Source organism: Sclerotinia sclerotiorum, genomic scaffold, assembly GCF_000146945.2.
Source record: "Sclerotinia sclerotiorum 1980 UF-70 scaffold_28 genomic scaffold, whole genome shotgun sequence".
NCBI classification, from domain to species: Eukaryota; Fungi; Ascomycota; class Leotiomycetes; order Helotiales; family Sclerotiniaceae; genus Sclerotinia; species Sclerotinia sclerotiorum.
In genome coordinates this window covers 297,188-312,515 of record NW_001820808.1, presented here as the reverse complement: position 1 = coordinate 312,515, position 15,328 = coordinate 297,188, and the positions used below count along the sequence as shown (strand labels likewise).

Genomic DNA, 15,328 nt, shown 5'->3' with positions numbered 1-15,328 from the left:
TTTTTTTTATCTTGCACCTGTGTGCCACGGGCAGATTTTTGTGTAGAACTTGGTGTATTCTAGCCATTCGGCTAGTTTGGCTATACCGGTGGAATTTCTTAGAAGCCAGGGGATAGCTTCGGAGGGGGGGCTCTTTGTGAGCGCTTTGAAGGCTTTTCCTTTTTTGCAAAAGAAAAAGTGTAATGGAGTTTTCCTTTTACCGCACGAGCAATGGACGTAGGCTGTAGTGTGATTGAAGCGTTCATGGTATGCTGCGAAGTCGCCATGCTGTGATCTGATAGCGAGAATATGGTGGAGTGTGGCTCTCTTCAGAGAGAGGGTGTCTGTATTAGAAGTGTGGTTGAGTTGGAGATCTTTGTAGTATTGTGGGCTGACTGTATTCCATAATTGTTCGTCTGCTTTGTTGGCCCTTGTTCTGATCATTCTTTTTAGGGATGCTAGCGTACAGATCGGGTTGAGGGGAAAGGGGAGTTTTGTTCCTTCCTTAGCGGCTTTGTCAGCTATTTCGTTGCCAGGGATATCCAGGTGCCCTGGGACCCATCGGACGCGGATTTTCCCGGGGGAGGTGTGTGGGAGCCTTGGTCTAACAGCCCAAGCTTGTGTGAGCTTCAGAAAGTCTTCAAAGACTCTCTGTGAGGAACCATTGAAGTGGGATCCTAATCGGAGAGCAGCCTCGTGGTTGTCTAAGAAGATCCAGAGATCTGTGGCCAGTTTGGTTGATGCTAGAGTGAGGGCTTTTGCTGCCCCTGCTACTGCGGCTGTGGCTTCTGCATCGAACACTTCTGCATTTGTGCCTAATGAGAAAGAATGGTGTGCTATCTGAATATCGAATTGTGAGATTACGAATCCGCCCCCAGTTGCGCCATCCTTGCTTTCACTTTTTGAGCCATCCGAGAAGATTTGTATATCGCTTCTTGGGATCTTGGCGTGGAAGGCTTTGAAGTCTTCGGCTGCTTGTGCCTTCGTTCTGCCCATCGGACCATTGATGCGGGCCTCGGCCTCTGCCCAACAAGAGTAGAGAGTTTTCCTGTGATTAAATACAAACGGGGCATGCCACGTGACCCGGAGGTGTGAGGCGTCACAGTGAAGATTGAGTGAACAGTAGGCATTGATTCCTTATTCAGAGGAGGAGGAAAGTATATGTCGTCTCAAACATGATTACTAGTTCCAGCCCCTTTACGTGTAGCGGTATTCGCTTGGACATGTGCTACCTTGCCACTTTATCAACTAGCAGCAATACACTAGCATATTTCACAAGCGCGATGTACATACTACGAGTATTTAGACAATAGACCGGATTACTTTGTATACACACCCACCCCTCGCAAAGCAAGTAGCTGTCAAAAATTGTTCGTTTTATTTACCATGGTATCTATTCAGTTTCATTCTCTCAGTCTTCTCCACCGACACACTAACTAGACCAAGCTTTACCCTCCCTTTTCAATTTTCACAACTGACTATAAGAATCATCATAACCAACAAACACAGGCTATCTCATCTAGAAGTTACAAAGGATATCAATCATCTATCTTCAGCGCTTTCCATCCACGAGCTCTGCATCCTTGTATCAGCACGTGACAATGCTCTATTTGACGTAGACATACGCTTCTCTGTCCACAGACGGAGAAATGTAAATCGATTGACTTCCCTTTTTCTTCACCTAGTATCATAAGAACACAAACAAGTTCACCCCAACTCCAAGCTTCAATGCCAAAATTATGCCCACGGATGCCATTCATGGCAATGAGATATTGTCAGAAATTTCCCTGCTCTCATTTTCATTTCCAATTTCCCCTTTTTGTCTCCGTACCGACAAGTCATCCATCGCGGCTACTCGCTCATCGCAATCCTCCCAACCCAATCCTCCTTCTCAACTCCATGATCCTCTGTCTTCCCACTGGATCATCCCTATATGCAGCGGCACTCAAATCTGCCAAAAGTTGACCAATCACGTCTTTCTGCACCTCCCCTCCAAAAACCCTTTTGTTATGTCTCAGACAGTCCTCATACCATTGTTCCGCAACATAAACAATGTGATTTGCAAGAACTATCCTATTGGGCCCCACGAACGGATTGACTTCATTGTAGAACATCCCTTCCAAAATATTGATGATTGTGTCAGGATCGAACGACACGCTGAGGAACAAATCTGGAACCCAGTTCAAGGGACCTGGGTGTTCATGTTCAGCTGCGTATGTTTCGACGAGGGGAATGAGGATACTTGGAGAGAAGACAATCTCGTATCCAGAGAGCTTTTGCGACATCTCCCGAATAATGTTGACAATAGCTTCATATGGGCGTTCGTTTTGTGCCTGTGGGTCTTCCTCTACACGAGCTTGTATGGATTGTAGAAGTTGTTCCCACATAGTCTTGATATCAGCCTGATTGTGGTGATTGGCTGCAGCAAAAATCTGAAGACAGATGTCGTAGTATTGGCCTTGGTCAGCGTATTCATTGAAAAGCTGTAAGAAGTTAGCAGTTATAAGCAAAATGTCAAGGTAAGGTGAACATACGACAGAGAGTGGTTGAATGGCACCATCCAGGTCTGCCACTACATTATCTTTTCGTGCTTGAGGAATCCTAGTATCGGCTCTCAAACGTTGCAATAATTCATGTTGAATATTAGCAACGTCAAGTAACTCGCCAGCCTCATGTAACATAATTTGTCGTGCTTGTCTATGAACTGCACCCCCTTGTGTTTGAGCGTTTGCTTTGGCTCTGCTCAAGTATTCGATTCTTCTTTGCAAGGTGATTGGAAGTTCACTCTTAGCCAAAGTAAGTTGTACACCGGCAGCGGCAGAGTAGTCCTCTCGATGAACGTAGTATCTCCACAGTAAATCGGAATTCTCCATACTTTCGCTAGCAGTCCGCTCAAGATATTTGACGATGAAGGGAGAATCAGTGGCAATGATTCTATCCATCCAGCCCTGTTCAAGGTACCAATCAAATAGATCATATTGGAAGACCTCATCATCTGAGTCATCAACCACTTGATGCGCTTCTTCGCGCATTCTAGCTGGAGTGGATTGTCTACCATCGACCATTTCTGGTGCGTTCCCAGTGTCGTTGTCGACAGCAGTCAGGATTTCCTTCACAATATCGTAACAATCCTTGCGAAAATGGAAGAAGCTTGCTCGAGGATCGTCGGCAGGTCTGCCATCATTAAGCCACGACAAAGCTTTGTTTCCACGATCGGATTCGTGGGCAACAAGTAACGCCAGGCTGATGGCACCAGCATAGAATTTGTTGGCGGCAAATTGCGAGCAAGCGCTATACAAATTGTCATGGGATAGAACACCCGCGACCTCCTGAAACAATCGAACACTCTCGTTGAGGAGTGCTCTCCCGTGATCAGTCGAAGGGCCGACACTGGTTGCTCGTTGCAATTGCTCCTGAGCCCTGAAAATAATGACATCGTCAGGACTACAGAAAGTGCCACAGCGTCTTCTAAGAGCTTCCGCGACCGTGTCAACATTTGACCCTTGAGCGATGTTGCGGTTTACGATCTCCTTCACCAGCAACTTTGCCAAATTTTTTCCATTATCAGTGGAGAAGAGTAGCTCGAATGTTAGTTCTCGAAGCTGTTTTCTCGCTGTATCATCCAATGCAGCCCATATATCATCAACTCGTTCCTCGAAGAACATTTGCACGAAAGATATTCCTTCCACAATGCTAGTGTTAAGGATTTGTAGGGAATGCAATGCTTGATGTTCGCCTTGCAGAGCAATGTCCTCTTGCTGACTTGTGACGCGGTTGAGACCCTCAGGCCCAGACAGCCCTTCAATGAATGTTTTGTTGTCCTCTAAGAATTTTGACAATTTCATAAGTTCATCCTGAACCGCGGCTAGCTTCTTTTTGCTAATTCTTGGCTTTATGGCAACCACCTGATTGCTTGTCTCCAATTTTATAACGGGAGATTTCCAAAGGCTACGGACCAATCTCGCCATATATAGGGCGAGTCCGTCGTGTCTCGAGGAAGGTCGTACATTTTCAATTGCTTGGGTAGGTCCTTCGACAACCATGTTCTGGTCCATAGATGCACGTCCACCATGTTCGACGAATGCTCTTCTTGCAGCTTCAATCGTGTCTGGGTCGACTATCCTCCTCTCTCCAACTATTGAGGCATCACCACCCTGTCCACAGGCAACGGCCAAAGCGGTCGCAGTTGTCTCTCCTCTACCATATTGCCGAATGAACTTCTTAATTTCCGTTTCTCCGTCATCGAATCCACTTCGAATTGCAGAGGCAAATATATCCACAAGACGTCGACGTCGAACGATATGAATTCCAGAGTTTGTCATAATAGCGACTTCCGGAGTAGGCAAGTCATATTGAGTTGCGAGCTCATTTCCAAAGCCTAGGGGTTGCTCTGAAGCAGCGAATGGTTTCGTCACAAGACCAATGGCCTCAGCACGGCTACCCATCTCGAGCCAGAATGCCGATTCGCAATATCGCAATCCTTGTTGAACGGCCATATCTCTCGCTTGCGCCGCTATGCGACCCGTATCTGGAGCTGACAGAAAAAGAGCGTCGCTCCCATCACGGGTCTCTTTGGAAACAAAGCAAAAGAAGAAACCTGGAGGATATCTTAGACCTTTCCGTGTATGAGCTAAAGCTTCGGAGCTGGTCTCAATTGCTGGTTCAAGTCCCGGATAAGATCTGTTTCCAGCTCGATCAAGCCTGGGCGGAAATCTGATGTGTTGAACCTGCATACTCTGCGGAGCACCCTGACCGCTTTGGAAACCATAAGCGTAACCACGAGTTGCACTGAGAAATATCCTACATCCAGATGTGGTAGTGGCCATAAGATGAAGCTTTATTCCTTCCCTTGCAGATATGGGACTGATTGAGACGATTCGCATATGAGAAGACAAAAGAGGCGTGGGAGAAATCATGTGAGAGATATCTCTCAAGACGTCTTGTCGCTTCTTCTCAATGACTTGTGTTAAAGTAGTAGCGCTATCCATGTGGAATGTTCGAATGGTGGATTCGGAGGAAAGGGTGTATAACAGGCGACGGGAATCATCGATAACCATATCCACTACAACCTCGGTCGTCGTCCGACCCCAAGGTATGGGAACCAAGGACGTGTATCCAGGACTCGTGTGATTGAGCTTTCCCGTTCTATTCGAGAACCATTTATCTTCATTTTGATATGTAAGTTCATAGACTTGGTTAGCTCCTCCAGCAAAAAATATGCGCCCCGTATCTGCTGATCCTTCAATTACTGTGACATCTAGTCCTCTAATAGATAGCGTCATGCCCGTTCTGTAAAGCTCCAAGGTTCTATTTCCATGCTCATCGACTGCATTTGCGACACCCAACAAGATAATGTCTTGAGTGGTTGCGACCACCACGATGTGCGTAATAGCACTAATGAAAACTCCTCTGCGCGGTACAACCAGTTTCACAGCTCTAATACCGTTTGGCTGATCTTCGAATCCTCGTAATGTTGGGTTTGGACTTGTATAGTCCCATAGATATAGCGCATTGTCGATAGCAGCCCAGGCATGGTTTAACTCGGCGAAAAGACCCATTGAAGTCCCAAAAGCAGCATTATTGTATTGGTCGTAAATCGTGTCGGGAATATCGTACATTCTTATCTTTTGGAAAGGAACCCAGGCAGGATCAGAGGTAGGAGATGGAAGTTCATAGTCGGAAGAAATGCCCTCTGCGAAACCGTTAGTTGTATTTCATGTAAAGAATGTAATGTACACCCACGCTTGACATAACTGTCGAGGTCGGGAAAGCTCGATTCTCTTTGTAGGACTTCATTGATGGTTTTTGCAGCTCGCGACATAGGTGATAAGGGTTGCGGTATGATTTGAGCTTGAATTGGAGGAGGTATTGGACCATCTCGAGGTGGAGTTGGCTCACGACCAGAATGCGGTTGCGGTGGTCGAAATAGAGGAGGTTGCGGTGAAGGAGGTTGATTGAATCTCGGAGGAGCAGGTGTCATGAAATATGCACCTGGTAAAGGCCTTTGTGGTGTCCCCGGAAGAGCCATCTTTGTTTTATTTTGCTGGCTGACAATTAACCAATCTCCAGATAAATGCTGTCGCGAGAAGGAATTCTGCAGAAGATAGAATTAAAGATTAAAAAAACTTCATGAAGAAAAGAGCGATTGAGTCGTGATGATATGATAATCTTCGGAAGTTGTGCGATGAAGGCAAAATGGCTGTGAAATTCGAGGTTGATCGAGGCCAAGGTCCTTGTTGTATACTGCAGCTGTTATTTTTTTCTGTTTAGAGCTGCAACTCTCTAGATGAGCCTCGCGACGCGGTCGAAGCTTCCAGGGTAACTCTTTATTTAGAGTCACGTGACATACAAAGCAAAAAAAAATTATAAGATTTCGATCGAGTTTTCCAGGATTGTTTGGAATATACTAAAAAAAAAAGTAACAATGGATGCAAGGGGAATCAAGGTGAAGATGACAGATGGCAGAGGGAGATGTGGGATATATGTCTACAATTTTGTTAGTGACCCTTTTACTTTCGAGTAAGAAAGGTTTCCTCCAATTCACTTTACAAGCAATCGATAGAGTAATAATAAGTAAGTGGCCGCGAATAATTATCATGTGGAGCCATGCCTTTCTTCTGATTATTGTATTCCGTATCCAGCCTGCAACAGCATAACTGCGTAATCCATGATGGACATCCATTGTTTTTGGCTTCTCGCTCCAGAGTAATCAGATCAGATATATAACTCAATGGTCCTCGTGGGTCCCTCCTCATCATCATAATCCTTCTTCCATCTACCACCAGATACCTAGCATATGCAGCGCGTATATAGCAATTTGATAGCTCATTCCTTACCGCGTCTGCAACGCTCCACTGCATCATGACTCCTCATCCAGTAAACAAGGGATTGTTTATCGAACTCAGGCCTTCTTGGCATCCCTTTCAGCCTTTTTCAAGGCTCTGGCCCTGATACTCTGATGCATAACCTTATTTTGGTTGACCACAAAAGATCCTCCAACACCCAACGTATTCTCCAACCACCACTGCATTAACGCATGGCCCCAGAATGGTGTACTTGTATAAGCAATCTTCTGAGCACCTCCACTTCTACCAACCTTGGCCAAAGTAGTCTTGACAAATGTTCTTGGGTTTGGTATAAACAGGCTGGTACGTCGAATCTTGCTCATTGCGGTTGTAACGAGGTAGCTCAATACCAACTCTACGTCGACCCCTGTACCCTCAAGTTCACCTCCGAGAGATGTCGACCATTGTTGTAAGAATGCCTTGCTTCCAGAGTAGGTGGCCAGTAGAGGAGTAGGCAACCATCCACCAAATGAACCCATAGTTAAAATCAATCCTCGTTTGCGTTGAACCATTCCAGGTGCTACAATTTGAGTAACCCGGAGTGTACCTATGCAGTTGATGGTAATAATGTCCCTCATCTCTTCCTTTGGAGTTTGAATGAATGGAACTGGAATGCTGTGGCTCTGTCCAACATTATTGACTAAGATTCCTACGTCAAGTCCATCAACAAGAGCTTTCAATTTTGCATAATCCTCGTCCCTGTTCGCAGCGAAATCCATTGCAAGAATCTTTGTTTGAATATTTGAACCAGCATATTTGGTTTGGATCTCGGAGGCAAGGGTTTGAAGTTTTGATTCGGTACGGGAGATGAGAACGATATTGAAGCCTTTCTGGGCAAGTTGAATTGCATATTCTTTGCCAAGACCATCGGAGGCTCCAGTTACTACTGCCCAAGTTCCTTTCTTTCCATAGGTACGAAGCTGTTATTGTTTTCATTAGCCAACCATTCAAGATCAATCCCAACTCAAACAGTTAGTTGGCTTATGAACTTTTCAAGGATCCTTACATTCTTTCCAGATAGGACGAATAGACTTAATAAAAGCCGTATATAGCTGATGACTTTGCCAGCGACAATGAAAGCTCCAATACCAGCAAGCCCGGTGAGGACAACTTTTGGCACATGTGACAGGATAGTATCGAGAATCATTTTGTCAATTGAGAATGAATGGAAAGGTATTGGTATGAATTGGCGGAGGTTGGGGGGGGGGAGAGGAACTTTCTTGTTGTGAAGAAAGAGAGAGGAGATATAAGAGGTGAGGAGAGTGGAGAGAGGGGAAATATTGAGATTAGATTAGCTGCTAGCTAGCTAGCTACCTAGATACCTCCGTAGTACTATTGGCAGGAGCAAGATAACTTTACCAAAATAAGTAAATTTATTTATTGGTCGATAACACGGGACGGGGACCAGTTCCGAGCCCTTGTACAAGGCTGAACTTTTTATTTTTTGTTTATCTTCACTTCATCCGCGCTTCATACTTCGTACTTCACACTTCATGTAAAATGTTCGAGCTCTGATTGATAACATTACATTTACTAATCACCACCTCATATACATCATTCCGTCAGAAATCATTTTCTCAAATATCCCCAGCCAATATGAGTTTGCTCACTACTCTCACCAGCTATCTGCCTCAACATGAAGGTGTACTTCCTCAATGGCTTCTCTTCGTGAGTATCACCCACTGTTCTTGTACATAACTTCAGGACTAACCCCGTTACATCCCTAGATCTCCATAACCTCCCTCTTCAATACAGTTCAATGCTACTTCACTCTCCACTTTAACTCCCAGATCTACAACGCAATTCCTACATCCAACACCACTCCCAGCAAAAGCACCGCTCAATCCTACCCTCCAACCACCTCCGCGACACCTCTCTCTTCTCGTACATTCGGAACATGGACTCTTATCACTGCGATTGTGCGTCTTCAAGCTGCATACTACATCAGTAATCCACAAATATATCAATTGGGGTATGCGACGTTTATTGTTGCCTGGTTACATTTTATGGGTGAGTGGTTAGTGTTTGGTACTGCGAAGATGGGGAAGGGATTGGCAGGGCCAGCGGCGGTATCCACCGCGACGTTGATCTGGATGTGGATGCAGTGGGGATTCTATGTTAAATAAGTGAAGGGGATGGGAGATGTCCATATTATCATGGCCTGACAAAGTTGTCTTTGGTCCTCTTGGTGAAGCGTCCTATATTCTTGCGATTTGGTGCAGGGTTGATTGAAGGAAGAAGGATCTCTGAGTATATAAAATATGAATATAGATGGAACATGTGTGAAGAGTCAACGCGATGTTTGATTCGAGTTCAGGACATCGGGTCTTTGGTTTAGCTTCACAAGATTCCAGGCATCACTCATATCTGCATCTAATTTTGATGTCGAAATTTATCTTTCTTACAAAAAATGAGATGAGTATCTGTGTTTACCATTGAACTTACTGGATGTTTGGTTTCACTGAGTGACAGGAAGCTTGCGGAGGTCATAAGGTAGTCTAATCTGACTGAGAGCTGGGCTTTACAGTCTCTAATTAGACGATACAGCTTGACACTGAAAACCTTCATATTATAGTATATCAATATTCAACTCATTCTACGAGTAAAACGTCTCGTTTCCAAATATACCTTCCATATTACTATTGTTTTCCATGCACATCTGGCTATTCCTATTTCATATCTGAGTCTATGACTTTTCGCGTACTTCAGTCGCGGGACTCTTCATCGTATCTTCCTCACACTTTTCTTAACTTTGCTAGCCACATTTGTACTTCTTCGCGCACTGCTCTCGGAGCCCTAATAGCTGCCCATTTTTCAAAATCCCTCGCTCCAGTTTAATTTTCTTCTACACCGAATCATTACTACAAAATGGCATAGGACACTCAGATGAATTCTTCTTCTTAACTACTCAGCTATGTTTTATCTTCGCTACGATTCATGAGCGAAAATGATAATTATGGTGGGTGAAAATCACAAGATAAACATGGTTAAAATAGAATACATGTGCCCTGTTCCTGCTCGGTTAAAATCGTTGTCGAAACAGTCTCCCGTCGTGAAGCAGGACAACATAATTGGAATATTGTGGGAATGAGTTGTGAATGGTCAGCGTCCCATACTATTATCGCATTACCCCCTTGGAAACTCTCTAGAGTTTCTATCGTTTCACAGGAAATAGAAACATTGCACCGAAGTCAAAATCGCGAAAAGGATAGATGGTGCAGTGAGCAATAATCACCTTACAAAGCCAAAACACAAGTATTGGCGAATACCAATCGAGTCTCTACCATTTGTCAATACATCGTGTTTTCGTGCGGGAGTGAGTTTTATTTTCTTAGTAAGATATTGTTAAACTAGTACAAGTCTGCAGCAAAGCAGACCGAGCCGGACAGACGCTGCTCCGAGATTCGTTGTGTAAAAAATAAAGTAACAACGAACTAGACGAACTTCGTCTCAACGATCGACTGACTGTAGATGCAATCTCAAATTCGATACGCATAAAAAGAAAACACGAACTGAACCATCAGTGAGTGCGAGTAGCCCAGAGAACGCACATTGATGGTGAGGTGATCTTTCATGTTCAAAGGGGGCGATATTATGGATTCCAGACACCAATTTTTCTCCGTTGCCTAATGATCCGTCGATGCGATACTGAGTGACTGATATTCGCAGGCAGTTCTCTGGCACGGGAAAGGTTTTCAAAGTTATTGCAGTTGGTATTGTGTTATCGTTCCTCATAATGCCTTGCGCCTTTTCCTCCCTCCATTTTTTGTATTTCGTGGTATTGAGAAGTGGAATGAAATACTCCTTCGCCACGTTTCCTTGGTCTGAAATGGTAGCTCCAGCTGGGGGGCATTTTCTTGAAATATCCCCAGGGTCAGATAGATGGTCAACATGTTCTCAAGTGATTTCATAGTTCAGTTACTGAGATGGATCCAAACGAATTCAAAGGCCTTAAGTTTGTGTTGAGCGACTTTTATTCGGCAGGTCTTCCTCTGAAATTTCGACATAGATTATTTTTCTCCTTTGCATTCGATAATACTCAAGCTGGAAAGCATTGTGAAAGATCTGTTGATTTGAATGTGGCTCGTATTTTTTCCTCGTCTCATTGTAGATCCAGATATCATCCAAGGTGGCACAAAAACTGTCATTGTCCCTTCTACTTTGTGGATTCCTTATCTTATGTATAACACCTGCTGTATCATATGAGATGAGACCCAGATGGTCAGGGAATCGTCGTGCACCCTCGATCGAAGCTCTATGTGCCGGAGGAAGCTCAGCCCTGGAATGGATCTCCTCACACCTTGTTATTCTAAATCTTGGCAATAGCTTGTAGTCCTTGGCAACCTCCTTGGGCGAACGATTTGCGAAGTATGCAGCCAACTGCTCGTCATCAGTAATGGCGGAATCTGCATGACCGGCAACATAAATGTTACTGTTTTGAGGCTTAAGATTTGGATGCTCCTAATGAATGTCAGTGGATGTACTCATGTTATGTAGCCAAGTGATGAACGAACATTCTTTAATTTCTCAATCATCTCCACGAGCTTCTTCCGAGAATCCATGGAAATAATCTCATGCTCCTTGCGACAGCCATCTAACTGGTCAAGAAGTTGATTTTTCGAGGCAGCTCTCAAAAAGTCAATCCACACAAGTTCAGTCATTTCTGGAAAATCATTCCTGAAGTTGTCCATGTTATCATCCTATAAGGGACAAATATTAGCGTTGATATTCATGGCATTATTTGAATAGTAACACTCACTAATAACTTACGATGTTTGTTAAGGACATCCTCTATAATGTCGTCAATTGCGGCGAGCTTTTTGAAATGTCTGTCAACGGTTTTGAAACATGCTTGTAACTCTAGATAACATTTTTCTGCCGGGCTTGATCTTGTAACTGTGGGTGGATCCATGGTGAGTGCCCTTTTAGGTAGATTGGAGTTACTAGTGTTTATTCCATCCTGTAGAGCATTAGTATAGCTTCTAGAGGATGTGGTGAGCTTATTTGTAGGACAGGGAAGATGGGGAATAAGGAAGATGCGCGCCGGTTTGGATATTTTTAGGCAGATTCCACATCCTTAATAAATTGATAATAGAACTTACTGCGGAATCTTGTGATCTTTTTCTCTTTGATATGGATTTTTGAGAACTTGTTTCCTCCGTTGAAACCTTTACTAAGCATTTTCGCTCAGATTGGCTCTCCATTTCCATGCTAGACGGCCAACAGAAGTCAAGAATTCCTTGGTTTAACTCTCAGACTGAAGGCAAATTAGAAGATTGAGTTGTTGTTAAAGGCAAATTGAGCTTGAAGACAGTTGTGTGTATTATGAGGGAAATGGGTTGTGCGATTTACAAAAGCAAAGTGCTTCTTTTAACAGGTTTGTTAATATGTTTGTTAACATAGCAGAGAGTGATTTACAGTACGAAACTTTGACAGATATGGTTTAATGATTATGGGTGGATACTAAATTGGATTATGATTTGATAGACACAAAAAACTAATGCTTGGATAATGATGTTAGTAAAGTTTATACTGTAGGGATAATAAGGTTACTTGTCTGGACAACGGCCAATGGACTTTAACACACTAACTTCCCTTATGCTACAAGATGTAACAGGAAAGTTTTCAGTATTAGACCGAACAGAGGTGATTGCTAAATGAGAAATGATTTGAATATAACAGAGTGACTTGAGTAGTTTAAATTGAAAATACCAGCCCATAAGGTTATCAAAGTTGAAAAAGGTATTGTGGGAAGTAAAAATGAAAATGAAAGAGTAGAAGCAAGGAAGTAGATGAGCTGAATTTCTATGTCAAAGAGTGAATATGTAGAATAGCAGGGAAGTATTGTGGGATGGAGGAAAGTGTAAAGCAAAGAATAGTAAGAGAGAATCAGAAGCTCTTTTTCTTCTTTCCTTGCAAAACTCTACTGTATTTCTTTCTGTACCTCTTTTCCCCTTCAAAAATTGACCAAAAAATGAGGCTCCCCAAATTCCTCATTCTTCTCCGTTTTCTTATCCCCACTCTTCGAGCAAAATCAACGTTGCGAGCGACCTCTTTGAGCTTTCCAGTCGAAGTAGTAGCACGAGAAGCACAATCACTCTTTTCTCCTCCACCCCACAAATACCTACCTTAAATCCATGGTATAATTTTAAAACTCGAAGTAAGATCATGCAATAAAATTTCTGTTGACTAGCAACTTTTAGCATTGAGGCAAAGTTAGCAAGGTGTTAAATTATATCGATCAACAACTAGGAGCAACGACCATCAGTCATACCTAGCTGTTAATGCTTTTCACTACTTACAGATAAATGATCTTGGAAATAAGTAAATAAAGAACTAATAATCGTGCTCATATACATATGATACTTGATGTAAGCTGTGAATGAGGGGGATATCAAGGTAGTCTTTTATTATTAATTTTGAAAAATCCTTAAATAATAATATTAATAGGAATTTATTATATAAACCACTAGTATTGATACTAGTATTTCAATATAAAAGATTATATATTATATGTTAAAATGAATAGTTCCTGCGTAGCACGTGCACAGGGCACTAGTCCTATTGGGACTAGATTGAGAAGCTCTCTGTAGGAGAGCTTCGTACTTCCGTAGAACTTAGATGAAGAGTGATTAATACACTAGACCAATATTACCTCAGTTCTGCCCTATCAGCTTCCCACTATTCCCTGTGTAAGTCATTCCGTGTTACATATCCTACATACAAAAGACTAATTATATAGTAATAATTTCAAATATATATAAGGAGTTACTTAAATCTTTGCAAGACAAGAAAGTTATTACCACCTCGAGAGCCTAGAGCACTTCCACATGATCTAGACAGCAAACCTCGTAATATTTTTATGATGAAACTACTTAATAATATAGTAGACAATATATCAAGAAGTCAAAATATAAAATCTTATAATATCCAAGAAGTTAAACAACAGCTAGCTATCTATATCCACATCCTCATTCTACTGGTTAGTATAATTATACAAATTCAAAGCAGTAAGCGAACTTCAAACAACACACCACACGATTATTAACCTTAACTCTAATCTACAATATGACTGCAAAACCATCACATCTAATCAAATCATCTCGAGTTCAAATTCGCTTACTAAAGAACCGCTGTAATTGAGTACGGAGTATTGATTTCCAACCTCGAGATAAACAAGGTTACATATCACATGCCAAATCCTACTCTTTCATAATGCTACCACACCTCCCAAGTCCAAAGCCCAGCCCCAACCCCAATCCCAACCCAATATCGCAAACCACACCCAAACCGTTCATCCGAGCAATCAATCCCTGTACATATCCATCTATTCCTCTCCTCTCCTACAACACCATCTCACATTCCCACCCGCCTTTCCCCCCTGCCCAGCTAACCTTTAGACAAAGATCTACAATATCTAGATCGACATAGTACTGCTTACATCTCTTCAACCTAAGAAACGTTCGCACAGAGGGAGAAAGAGAATAGCGCAAACAGCGGGAATATATATTATTTCTAAATAATTTATAAGGTTTATATAATCTTACTTCCGGATTAATACACACATACACATACCTACACATACATAATACTCCATACCTCTGTATTGAATGCCTCCTACATTATCCATCCATCCATCCAGCCATCCAACCACACACCATTAAACAAATAAACAAACAAAGACAAAATCACCAAACCTGCAGAAACTGCAGAAACTAATGCAAAAATCCAATACCGACAAATTGTACTACTGTACTACTTTTCCCGGAAGAAACAGAGCAAAGATCAAGAGCAAAATTACACTATTGGATGCAAATATACTAGAGTAGAAGTAGAGAAATATTACATTTAGTGACACACACATACATAGGTAAGCTTATATATAAAATCAATTCTTCAAATGGTGTGTGTGGGTGAGGTGTGGTAATCTTAGTTTAGTTTTATTTGAACTACTGTATGTACTTCCATCCCATCACTTACCTCCTAATCCATGGGCCATACATACCTTCTGATCAAAAGCCAAAGATCCAAGATCCGAGATCCGAGATCGCGATAGCGTGCAGCTAGCTATCTATACTATATGAAGAATTTTCTCGTTTCTTTTAGGGGTATCTAATATATACATATATAGTTCATACAAGAGCCTTATGAGTTAGTCCACTGTTAGAACTTAAAGCTTTAGATCCGATCGATCAGAAATTTTCCAGAAAGCGGGTAACCTACTGTACCTGAGCTGAAATGTAGGGCTAGTTTTCTGTTATGTACCTACTCTTAGTTATTGGTATTGTATTGAGAAGGAACAACAATCTAAGACTTATATTATATGATATGACATTACAATACGCAAATCACATTAATGCTACTATGGATGGATGTGCTTTAAAAGCTAAACCTACCTAGTAGCTTTCTTTGATTTATGAAGAAAACTAGTCTCTAATCTCTAATCTATCATCTATCATCCAACAGGACGGAAAAATATCATTTATCCGAAGACAGACAGACAG

At 42.4% G+C, this 15,328-nt stretch overlaps 5 protein-coding genes across 5 annotated transcripts; 1 reads left to right on the top strand and 4 right to left on the bottom strand.

The window, feature by feature from the left end:
* Positions 1–6: 6 nt before the first annotated feature.
* On the bottom strand, positions 7–975 carry SS1G_14014 (hypothetical protein; the record flags this gene model as incomplete). Its single annotated transcript, XM_001585104.1, has 1 exon — positions 7–975. One exon carries the CDS (start codon positions 973–975, stop codon positions 7–9), a length of 969 nt encoding a protein of 322 aa, XP_001585154.1.
* An 863-nt stretch (positions 976–1,838) lies between these two features.
* On the bottom strand, positions 1,839–6,007 carry SS1G_14013 (hypothetical protein; the record flags this gene model as incomplete). The annotated part of the gene is made up of 3 exons (XM_001585103.1): positions 1,839–2,462; positions 2,514–5,671; positions 5,722–6,007. 3 exons carry the CDS (start codon positions 6,005–6,007, stop codon positions 1,839–1,841), a joined length of 4,068 nt encoding a protein of 1,355 aa, XP_001585153.1.
* An 873-nt stretch (positions 6,008–6,880) lies between these two features.
* On the bottom strand, positions 6,881–7,971 carry SS1G_14012 (hypothetical protein; the record flags this gene model as incomplete). The annotated part of the gene is made up of 2 exons (XM_001585102.1): positions 6,881–7,744; positions 7,831–7,971. The coding sequence occupies 2 exons, from the start codon at positions 7,969–7,971 to the stop codon at positions 6,881–6,883; spliced, it is 1,005 nt and encodes a 334-aa protein (XP_001585152.1).
* Positions 7,972–8,420: 449 nt separating this feature from the next.
* Positions 8,421–8,950, top strand: SS1G_14011 (hypothetical protein; the record flags this gene model as incomplete). Its single annotated transcript, XM_001585101.1, has 2 exons — positions 8,421–8,492; positions 8,552–8,950. 2 exons carry the CDS (start codon positions 8,421–8,423, stop codon positions 8,948–8,950), a joined length of 471 nt encoding a protein of 156 aa, XP_001585151.1.
* A 1,825-nt stretch (positions 8,951–10,775) lies between these two features.
* SS1G_14010 (predicted protein) lies at positions 10,776–12,034 on the bottom strand (the record flags this gene model as incomplete). Its single annotated transcript, XM_001585100.1, has 3 exons — positions 10,776–11,285; positions 11,339–11,524; positions 11,927–12,034. 3 exons carry the CDS (start codon positions 12,032–12,034, stop codon positions 10,776–10,778), a joined length of 804 nt encoding a protein of 267 aa, XP_001585150.1.
* Positions 12,035–15,328: the final 3,294 nt, after the last annotated feature.